This window comes from Aspergillus ruber, assembly GCF_000600275.1.
Source record: "Aspergillus ruber CBS 135680 unplaced genomic scaffold scaffold00051, whole genome shotgun sequence".
NCBI classification, from domain to species: domain Eukaryota; kingdom Fungi; phylum Ascomycota; class Eurotiomycetes; order Eurotiales; family Aspergillaceae; genus Aspergillus; species Aspergillus ruber.
The window spans coordinates 87,713-98,119 of NW_024467347.1; the positions used below are offsets into that span (position 1 = coordinate 87,713).

Here is a 10,407-nt window from a genome sequence, read left to right on the forward strand (position 1 = left end):
TAACGCAATTGACTTCCGTTCCCTTCCCTGTCCGTTTGGCCTCCGGTCCAAAAAAAAGAAAAAAAGTAAACCTCTGGTTTTCTTTCGCTTCTTCTTTTTCTTGTCGCTCAAGGGTTCTGGTGGATGAGCCTGTTGTTGGAAGGCGCAAAAGAACCCACTTCGCCCGGAACGAGGCACGGTCCATCGAGTCTTCCCTCGGACTTGACTCATAAAATAGACTCTAAAAAGTATAAAAAAAAAAGTCAGAGGAACGACTTGGTGGCATTTCAGAACAAACGCCATCTCCTGCGCCTTGTAAGAGTCATAGTTTCGATCAACATGCCTCATACTTCTACAGGGCAGCAAGAAAAAATGCTTAGCCAATCTGCATATTTACTATCTCTGCGGGCAAGATCCTCACTGAGAAACACAAGCAATGCCCTCTGGGACATTCTTACCGATATCTGGCACCCACAGAGCAACCCTCATGGCTATGTCACTCTCGGCGTCGCAGACAATACCCTGATGCAAGAACAGTTGCTATTCCGCGCGAACAGCAACTTCGAACTATCCGGACGGCATCTTTTGTTGAACGACACCATCACAGGTTCTCCCCGGCTGAAGACTGCCATCGCCCATCTTCTCTCTCGCTACCTTGACCCTTCAAAACCGCTCAAACCATCGCATATCATTGCCACTAACGGAGTATCGTCTGCAATCGAGCACTGCTCCTGGGCCCTGTGTGACCCAGGTGACGGTATCCTGGTGGGGCGCCCTTATTATCGAGGTTTCAACAGAGACATCTGCCTGCGGCCAGCGGCTAAGCTCATCCAAGTCAGCTTTGAGGGCGTCGATCCCATTGGCGTTTCGGCGATATCCAGATATGAAGAAGCCATCACCAGCTCCCGCGAGCAGGGCTGCACGATTCGAGCCATCATGCTCTGCAACCCGCACAACCCGCTAGGTCGATGTTATTCTCGGTCGTTTCTCGTGGAGCTGATGAAGCTCTGCTAGAGGTTCGGCGTTCACCTGATCAGCGATGAGATATATGCTTTGTCGGTCTGGAGACAGGGTCAGGATGGGGCTGCGCGTATGGACGAGTTTACCTCGGTACTCTCCATCCACCACGACGAGCTGATCGATCCAAGCCTCGTTCATGTACTATGGGGAGTCAGCAAGGATTTCGGAGCGAACGGGATGCGATTAGGGGTGGTTGTTTCGCAGGAGAACAGCGACTTGCTTGAATCGATCCGAGGAGTTGCCCAGTATAGCTCGATTTCCGGCCTAGCGGACTATCTTACAGCAACCATTCTGGAAGATGAAGAGTTTGTAGGTCGGTTCATCATACAAAACAACGAAATACTTGCTGCTACTTACGACTATGTCGTTTCTTTCTTGGATAACCATGGGATACCCTACGCGAGAGGGTCGAATGCGGGCTTCTTCGTCTGGTGCGATCTGTTAACAGCGTATCTGGGACTACAACCCGAGGGTTCATTCAATGGCAGCGAGTCTACAAGACGGATCAAAAGCGGGGAGCTAGTAGACAAGCTAGCCCTGCACAAGGTGCACCTTGGAATTGGCGATGAGTTTGGCAGTGAACAGCCAGGATGGTTCCGTATTACCTTCTCTCAGCACCGTGAGCAGCTTGATGAGGGTTTGAAACGGATCATGAATGCCCTTCGCTCTTAACGTCAATTGTACATAACTATAGAACCCAAAAGCGGTTGTGATCTGCAATAACAGCTACAGGATATTGTCAATAGCAGTTAACTACGTATTCCGTGATTATTACAGTGATGGTTCTACCTATACTCCTTGAGGTATGGCATCCAACTTAGCTTATGTCTTTATGGATGTAAATGAAATCACTATCTAGATAGGTATTGGATTCCGAGGCTACTTTGAATACATAAGATTGACCTAAGTTTTTAGGATAAATTGTTGACCCGAGTAGCGAGGTCAGGAGATTCTTATAGTCGACGTGCCCACATAACTCTTTTAAATCAAGCACTCAACCAGCTGTGTACGCGCACGTACATTCGTTAGGCAATATACCTCTCCCATCCAGCTAGTCCTCTCCATATAGACCTCGTTAGTCCGGAATAATCGACTCCTGATTTCCCCTTTGAACTACGATCCGAAAGACCCACTTCACTAACATAATTATGCTACCACGTGCCATTCATTCTATGCAATTTAGTGAGCAAACAGAGCTTTTAAAAGGACTCGCTGTTTCTTTGGCTGAACTTGTTCCCTCCTCGCAAATACTTACTGAGAACGAGTCTTTCTAGCATATTATCAGGCACTCCTAGTCCCTCCCCCCACCTCTCTTTCAAGATTATTCATGTCCTCGTCCCCAATGAATTCAGCTACAAGCGCAGTCCCAGGCCCTCAAGCCACCCTTTCTGGCTTGATAGTCGAAGAAGCCGAAGATCAATCTTCATCTATCTCTAATAGTCGAGCAATTACCATTATTGCCTGCATGACGTGTATCACAGGCATCGGGAACCTGCTAGCCGGTCTGTTGACTGTATGCACACCAGTAATCGCGATCGATCTGCAGGTTCCACCAGCACTACAACTCTGGCCAACCGCTGCCTTTGCACTCGCCTGTGGCTGCATCTTATTCCTCTGTGGTGCCGCCGCCGACGTGCTGGGCTGCCGGCGCGTCTGTCTGCTCGGGAGCCTGTTCCAGACCGCAAGTGCCCTGGGTTCCGGACTCGCCGCAACCCAATACAGCTAATTGCACTGCGAGTCACAGCAGGCCTCGCCGCCGCAGCATCGCCTTCGCTGCGATGGGCGGCGGCCAGGCCGTCAGCTTTGGTCTGGGACTCGCTCTAGGCGGGGTATTCGCCGACACCGTCGGCTGGCGATGGGGCTTCTACACTACTGCCTGTCTCAACGGCGTTGTGCTTGCACTGGCGCTGTGGTCACTCCCCTCTGGCGTAGACACGGATCCACCAATAAGCCACGCAATACTCACCCGGCTCCTCCACGATATCGACTGGGTTGGCGCCTTGCTTATCAGCATCTGCCTCGCGCTTATCTCGGTACGAGCTTGGCGTATCCACCGGCTCAGATGCAGGCCAAAGAATGCGCGAGCCACTCAACCTCGTGCTTCTATGCTCCGCATTAGTCTTCATCCCGGCCTTCACCTTCTGGATGAGCCGCCAGGCTCGTCTCAACCGCCCAGCCTTAATCCCCAATATACTATGGTCCCACCTCCCGTTCACAGCCGTCTGCATCACTGTCTTCCTAGTCTGGGGCTCCCTGAACGCCTCAGAGCAGCTGGCAGCCCTATACCTACAAGACATTCGGGGAAAATCAGCACTAATCACCTCTCTCTATTTTATGCCGGCACCCGTCTGCGGCGTGGTTATGAGCGTCGCCACGGGCGCCTTTTTGCCGCGTTTGCGGCCGTCAGTCGCAGTTGCCGCAGCCTGCCTTGTTAGCGGTATCGCGCCATTGCTTTTCGCGACGTTATGCGGTGTCGATGGTCCGGGGTATTGGCGGGGTGTTTTCCAGGCCATGGCGCTTAACCTGCTGGATGCAGACCTGATGTATACAATCGCGAATTTGATCATGACGGCCGCTTTTCCTACGGGGACGCAGGCGCTGGCGGGGGGCGTTTTTAATATGCTTGCGCAGGTAGAAAAGAGTTTTGGGATCGCGATGTCGGCGCTTCTTGCGCGGCAGATTACTGGCCAGATGCAGATGGCTGAGGATGGCACAAAAGAGGCCTTGCTATCTGGTTATAAGGCTGGCTGGTGGTATAACTGTTCAATGGGCTTTGTTTTGGTAGTGGTCAGTCTTTGGGGCTTGAGGAGTGTTAAAAGACTAGAAGTCAAGAGGGACTGAAGGCGTAGAAGTAGAGCATTCCTGAAGTAGTTGGTTATCCGACGGGATGCTTAGAACGTGTACAGGAGCTACATAACGTGATCGGTAAGCGAGCGACGCATGTAAGCGAGCGACGCACTATCCAACCGAATCTCACCCAACCATCTTAATCTTTTTTTATTGCCTACCATGCCACCAAATCACTCCCAATCCGCGCCAAATCGTGCCGAATGCAACCCTACGCGAGTCCAAGATTCTTCAATATCATGCACCAGAGCTGCCGCCAGGTCAGTGGCAGATCGGCAGGGGAGAGCCCCGAGCTGTTGAGGATGTAGGATCTTGTGTTTGATGGCTACCCAGGCGAGTCTGTGGGCAAGCAAACGTTCCAGATCTTTCCTTGGGGTGGAGAGAAGGGCGATTAGTCTATATGAACACGAGCTGCTGTAGTCTTTCTTCCCTGGCTTTGGAAGGGCTACCAGCAGGGCTTGCCGGAAGGGAGTTGGGTGCCATCCAGTTGCAGCACAGTGTTTGTAAAGAGCTGAAATATGGGGGCCAAGAGCAGGCCAGGCCTTCTTTAGGACTGCATTGGATATCTCATCTTGCCCAGGTGTGCTGCGCTTGGCCCGGAAAATAGCTTGGTATGCTTCTCCAGACGCGATGGTTGGAAAAGGGAGGGTTGCCTCCGGATTATCACTATTGTCAAAAGGGATGTCGTCTGTACAGGCAGCCTTCTGGAGAAGGGTTATCACCAGGAACTCTGCTTTGGCATCAGAAGTGGTGTGGTGTGACGGTCTCGAACAATATAAATTTATTGGTAGACTCTCTATCGAAATACTAGCATGGAGAAGGGAAGAAAGAAGCTAGGCCTGCCAGCGCTGCGCTATCTAATGTGCGAAGTGTAGCGGCTCAGCCCAGCGCCTTCATAAGCAAACATCATCAACACGGCAAACAATACCATGGAAGCAATCATGACAAACAAGCTGCTTAGCGAGACCACACACAACCATATGGGACCTCTTCACGTAAATAGACTTGCCTCTTATTTTCTTTTCTTCTCCAGATTCGATATTCTAGTCAATGGCTACACTGGTTTAGATAAGAATATCAATTCGTTAATATCTTCTAGCTATTGAGTCTGTGACACCCTCTGCCTGTCCCTGATAGATCTTGGCAAGACATTAGCATAGACTTCATCACACATTTCCCACTGAGCCGTGGGCACGATGCAATCCTGGTTGTAATGGACCGGCTGACAAAGATGAAACACTTCATTCCATGCAAAGGAACCTGCAATGCCGAGGAAGTGGCGCGCCTGTAGGCCTGCAATGTCTGGAAACTCCATGGCCTGCCGCAAACTATTGTATCAGATCGAGGACCTCAATTTGTTGCCCAATTCTGGAAACATCTAACACGTCGCCTGCAAATCACTAACCTGCTATCAACCGCATACCATCCTGAGACTGATGGCCAGACCGAGAGGACCAATGCTGCCCTGGAGCAATACCTCCGTGCTTATATATCATACCTGCAAGACGACTGGTCTGAATGGCTACCGCTAGCCGAGTTCGCCGCTAATTCTGCTTGCTCTGAGACCACCCCGACAATCCCAAGGTCTAGGCCCCTCATGCAGGACCTGTCCGGAACCCAGGATGGGAGACCCTCTACAATTTGGAAGTCTTGTCCCCCGACATGAGCCAGAAGCAAAAGATTGTCTGCGTCTTCCAATATCTTACTCGCCGTGAAAACATAGGTGCCGACAACCGAGCGGTCTGCATAAACAGGTCGCAGAGGCGGCTTTCCCTTGGTGTGATTTCCCAGGAGGCCAAGGAGGGAATAAACCTTGTCTTTGGGGTCTGAGCATTGAAACCGCCGCCCCTTAGTGAGACAATAGAGCAGACCGCAATATTCTTCTAATGACGCCATCTTGCTGTTTGAGTAGAGGTATAGTGGCAGGGCATTGTTTGAGTAATCTCGATCTCCTAGTTCATGCAATCCCATATTTAGGCATTGTGCCCAAGGCGTGAGTGCTAAAAAGGCTGACACGCGAACGATATAGTTCCAGTCAAGAATACGGCCACCACACTTCACTAGAAGGATTGGACATGAGGACATTTGGTCTAATTTCTTTGCTGCGAGGTCGGTCTCAAGGCGCCGAGACTGCGGAGGCGCTGTCTCCATAAACTGCTACATGGAAATCCATCATGGACAAGCGAACTCCTGTGATGTAAGATAGGCGGATAGACTGCGGAAAACAGAAAGAGGACAGTCGGATTCCACAGAGCCAGAGAAAGTGACAAAGCCGTCCACCCTAAGACAGCATATCAGCTCCGACAAAACGTGTAAGGGGGGGAGAAAGAAACAAGAACAAGCTTTCAGCCAACAGGCGCCACAGGAGTTTATCAGGATCACCCGATCAAGAACCAGTTCAATCGCTATCACAAGTGGGAAAAAGGGCTGTGTGATAAAGCGAGAATGGCGGCTGGACAAGGGGCCACGTCAGCCGGTTGGTGCCTTGGATGAGATGAGGATGAGGAGAGAAACGTTGGAAGAGAGAGAATTGTCGTTCGGCGACGCACTCGACGGTTTATATAAATAGGACAGGTTCCGGGGCGGCGGTGGTCAGCGGCAGATCCCATTTGGGCCTAGTCGATGGCGCTAAACCTGGTCGGGTCACGCTAAACTGCAAAGGGATCGATGCCATGCCGAATTGGGCGGCGACGGGCGCGGCGCTAAACCGAAAGAAGGGGCAGCCGAAACGGGCGACAACTCTGCAATTCGCATTTCTCCTCAATAGTTCCTTGGCAAATCCTTCAGGGAGCAAGCAAAGCCGGCTGAGGCTCGGTTCTCACAGTAGAAATAAGTGACGCATCCCCTCTTTGCGTTAGAACAACGTGATACACATTATGAGTCCTCAGTATTCGCTGGTAAAAGATAATAATGCACGTAATAGGTCAGAAAGCCATGCTCCGTCCGAAGATGAACATACCGGGGACAAGCCCGAAGAACCACCTACGACAGAAATCGCCTCCACATCCTATATACTTGTTCTCGTCATCCTGTACGCGGGCTTTGCAATCTTCGCTTGGACAGTTGTCTGTGTCCTTACGGTTCGACCGATAGGCACCAGCCACTACGGTATCTGGAACAGCAAAACCTACTACGACTTCGGCGGGAGGTATACGACCAGTGAGAACTGGTATCGAGCTGCGCGTGTAATTCAGTCGATCACCAGTGTCTTGACCATCCCATTAACCTCAGCGGTATGTTCCAGTGCAGCCGTCATCTACCTACAGCAGTCGTCGCAGGCCAGCCTTCGCCAGTTGATGACAATCGCGGACCGGGGGTGGACCTCGCCCGAGACATATTACCGGCTTGTTGCTACGAAGACGGGCTGGAAACGCCATGGAAGCGGGTTCTTGCTGCTTGCGATCCTATTGAGTATCCTTGGGGGTTTGATCGCCCCGCTCCAGCAGATCTTCTTATCTGCCATCACAATCAAAACTCCGACGTCGCCGCAAGAAATTTCAGGCCTCTTCGAAATCGCCGACAAGTTTGACGGGGACAGTTTCAGCCCAGAAAGTCGTGATCGTGGTGGTACAATCATGGGGACCCGGAAACTCCTTGAGGCTACCTTGGCTGGACAGAAGCAATCACTGCTGTGGCACGAAGGTGGCGACACGGCAGCATGTAATAAATCATCATGGAAATTCAAAGAGGGTGGCCCATGTCCCAAGACGGGGGCATCGCTCAATGAAATCCTCCAGCTGCAGAACCCATTTCTGGCGCCACTACCGCCAGAGTTCACCACGGGTCTGTTGCAGCAGTTTCTCCCGCGGATCAACTCGACTGCCAGCTGGCAGAAGATTGACCACGCACAGTGGCCAGCTAACTGCGACCACAATGGAGCGTATCAGGTTCAATGGTCCAACACCACTCACGTGGGTTACCCCAAGCCCTTTTTCTGGTCCCTCACAGCGTGCATGCCCCCAGATCTGCTTTCCTCTCCCTGGAAGCCAGTGAGGAAGCGACAGGACTTCACCGAAGAGCTCTACCTGAACATTACGATAAGCACACCTGGTCGAATCGACAAGAGCCCAGGAAGTGTTCCTTTAGACTGGGGGGAATTCCATGATAGCCCACCTGAGGGCTCACTGTTCCGAGTGACGATGAATACCACGGCCGGATATTTCGAGTTACCCAACTATATGAATCAACAGACCGCTGGCCCTTTACTTGCTGAGGACCCGAATGAAGCCTGTGGACCTCGGTGCATAAACCAAGGATTGCATAGCATCCGGTGAGTTCCTCTTACTTCCAAATTCGTATATGGTTGCAATTAACAACCCCTCCACCACCATAGTAACCGAGAAATCCTCAATGCTCGAGGGAACTTCTCCTATAACGCCCCAAAGACCCCAGAGCAAGTCTATAATAAAGGGCCTCTGTTTCTTACCACCCTGGCTCTTTTCGGTGAAGGGTCCTTTCTCCAAACACTCCTCGTGAGCAATCCATCTATCTGGTACACTGGATCCTGCGTCAACCTGTTCCCACTGGGTGGCTTTATCAAAATCAAAGAAGAGTGGGAAAATACCCTGAGTCGCGCCTGCGTCGACCGCCACTATGAGGAACACTCCGCATTATTCAACGCAGCCCTATGGCTCGAGGCCCTGCACGGCCAGGAGGATCCAAACATACTCAGCAATACATTTACAGCAGCTGCCTACCTGGCCACCATGGCGTGGATGTCCGATGAAACGTCTTCGTATGACTTCGCGCCTTCGTATAGCTTCGCGGTGTCATCCGATCTGGGCGCAAACACGGAAAAGCCCACCATGTCCTATGCTGGGGTTATTGTCGTTTCAGTCCTACTCGCTATAGACCTTGTGGCGCTTTTTGTTTTGGCTTTTTATGCGAGTTGGTATCCTCGCTGGACTGGGCTGTTGGATTCATTCACCATGCTTCGTATCGGGTCGAAGCTGGGGGATCGGATCCCGTTGAAAGTGGTCACAGACCAAGACAATGTCACAGTGTTGGATGAAATTCCGGGATGCGTACGGGACGTCACATCGGAGAAAGAATTTGGACAGGTAGGGTTGGGAACAGGGGTGCCATTGCGTGGAAAGAGACGGTATGAATGTTATCCCGCAGGACCCCGGGGGCGGGAATGAGAGGATATTACCAGGTATATTGTGAGACACGGCAGGTTAACTACGATCGGGAAAAACGAATATGGACGCAATGTACGATTCCTATGCCGAAGGAATTGATGAGTCTATTTAACTGTCCCACCAATATACATCCCAACATGCCTACCAGCTCAACTGCGCTGCCTGTCTTATACACTCCCGCATCTTGTATCCATAGACGTCCAGAGCTTCCTTGGGCAGTAGTTGGCTGCCATGAGTCTGATGAATCGCATCAACAGGCTGACGGGCGTTGAGCAGGCCATGCCTTGCTGCCTCACTGCAATCTGTATTTGATTACGTTAGTAGTAGCGTTTTTGCCAGTGTCATCCTTCAAGCAATCTCTTGGCTGAATCTCTGAGATCTAGCCTCATCGGTTATCAGGGTTGTGGATCCAGGCAGGGCAGGTTACCCGCCGCTGCTCCGCATCTTGAAGTCCAGTCGGACTACTTTATTCCAAAAATGCATCAACCGGCCGCCCACTTGGAGACTTTCCACGGTAAATGTGTGTGGGGTATTGAGTTAGTATAGCTACAAGGGAAGCTTCCTCTTCATTGTCTTCACGAAATACCTCTCGTCTTTTCGGGGATCTGGTGGACACCGGGCAATCATCCGACATTTCCCCTCGCCTCTTAGACCAAGGGTTGCAGGTAAAAAGTCTTTCGGAGTTGCTGATACATGATTTCAGTGTCTAACAACCTCGTTCCTCTCGCTATCATCAAAGGCGCTGGCCACGAGTTCATCCCCCTTCCCCAGGGCGAGAACGCAACTACAGCCGATTTCCACTCAATCCGGACCAAGACTGATTCATTCCCCTCATACTTTACCTCTGGATTCTATAAGATCGAGGCGGGGCCGCAAAGACCGGCACACTACACTTTTTAGGAGACCAAGTATGTCCTCAATGACCAGATTGATATTTTGGTATGCCAACTCTCTTGGAAAGATATTTTCCCGGTCTTGTACAATATTGACGGTTGTGGTTTCGTTTGACAGGACGAGGCTACTGGAATCACCCATCACCTAGTCCCAGGAGACTTTACTTTCCTCCACGTCGGATCCAAGGTCAAGGTTTGCCACGACCCTCTCTACCATCCTCCCCTCTACCCGAGTCTCCCTTGACACAATGAGCGATTGGCTAACAACTCTATTTTCTTCTAGTTCTCGACCAAGTCCTACGGTTTGGCCTTCTACACCGTTACTCGACCTGTTCGAAACCTTCACCCTAACCTGAAAGACCGAGAGGAAAAAGCCAGGTTTTAAGGAAACCAATGGAGTCAAAAAGGAATCCTCATATCTTTGACAAGTGTGAGTTCATGAGTGGTAGCGGATATTCGCCATTTCAACTATTTCACCGCATGTTTTATCACACAATGAACATAGAAATACACCATCTTCTGACCTA

At 51.1% G+C, this 10,407-nt stretch overlaps 5 protein-coding genes across 5 annotated transcripts; 4 read left to right on the top strand and 1 right to left on the bottom strand.

The window, feature by feature from the left end:
• Window positions 1-296: 296 nt before the first annotated feature.
• Window positions 297-1,671, top strand: EURHEDRAFT_534414 (pyridoxal phosphate-dependent aminotransferase; the record flags this gene model as incomplete). The annotated part of the gene is made up of 2 exons (XM_040787288.1): window positions 297-969; window positions 994-1,671. Exons 1-2 carry the CDS (start codon window positions 319-321, stop codon window positions 1,669-1,671), a joined length of 1,329 nt encoding a protein of 442 aa, XP_040634062.1. The 5' UTR covers window positions 297-318.
• A 793-nt stretch (window positions 1,672-2,464) lies between these two features.
• EURHEDRAFT_534415 (MFS general substrate transporter) lies at window positions 2,465-3,840 on the top strand (the record flags this gene model as incomplete). Its single annotated transcript, XM_040787289.1, has 3 exons — window positions 2,465-2,693; window positions 2,722-3,032; window positions 3,085-3,840. 3 exons carry the CDS (start codon window positions 2,465-2,467, stop codon window positions 3,838-3,840), a joined length of 1,296 nt encoding a protein of 431 aa, XP_040634063.1.
• A 1,265-nt stretch (window positions 3,841-5,105) lies between these two features.
• EURHEDRAFT_417523 (uncharacterized protein) lies at window positions 5,106-6,372 on the bottom strand. Its single transcript, XM_040783222.1, has 2 exons — window positions 5,252-6,372; window positions 5,106-5,164 (listed from the first exon to the last, which is right to left on the bottom strand). The coding sequence occupies exon 1, from the start codon at window positions 5,995-5,997 to the stop codon at window positions 5,332-5,334; it is 666 nt and encodes a 221-aa protein (XP_040634064.1). The 5' UTR covers window positions 5,998-6,372; the 3' UTR covers window positions 5,106-5,164; window positions 5,252-5,331.
• Window positions 6,373-6,722: 350 nt separating this feature from the next.
• EURHEDRAFT_467358 (uncharacterized protein) lies at window positions 6,723-8,987 on the top strand (the record flags this gene model as incomplete). Its single annotated transcript, XM_040785172.1, has 2 exons — window positions 6,723-8,116; window positions 8,180-8,987. The coding sequence occupies 2 exons, from the start codon at window positions 6,723-6,725 to the stop codon at window positions 8,985-8,987; spliced, it is 2,202 nt and encodes a 733-aa protein (XP_040634065.1).
• Window positions 8,988-9,334: 347 nt separating this feature from the next.
• Window positions 9,335-10,259, top strand: EURHEDRAFT_550477 (uncharacterized protein). Its single transcript, XM_040787519.1, has 3 exons — window positions 9,335-9,926; window positions 9,999-10,073; window positions 10,164-10,259. Exon 1 carries the CDS (start codon window positions 9,681-9,683, stop codon window positions 9,885-9,887), a length of 207 nt encoding a protein of 68 aa, XP_040634066.1. The 5' UTR covers window positions 9,335-9,680; the 3' UTR covers window positions 9,888-9,926; window positions 9,999-10,073; window positions 10,164-10,259.
• Window positions 10,260-10,407: the final 148 nt, after the last annotated feature.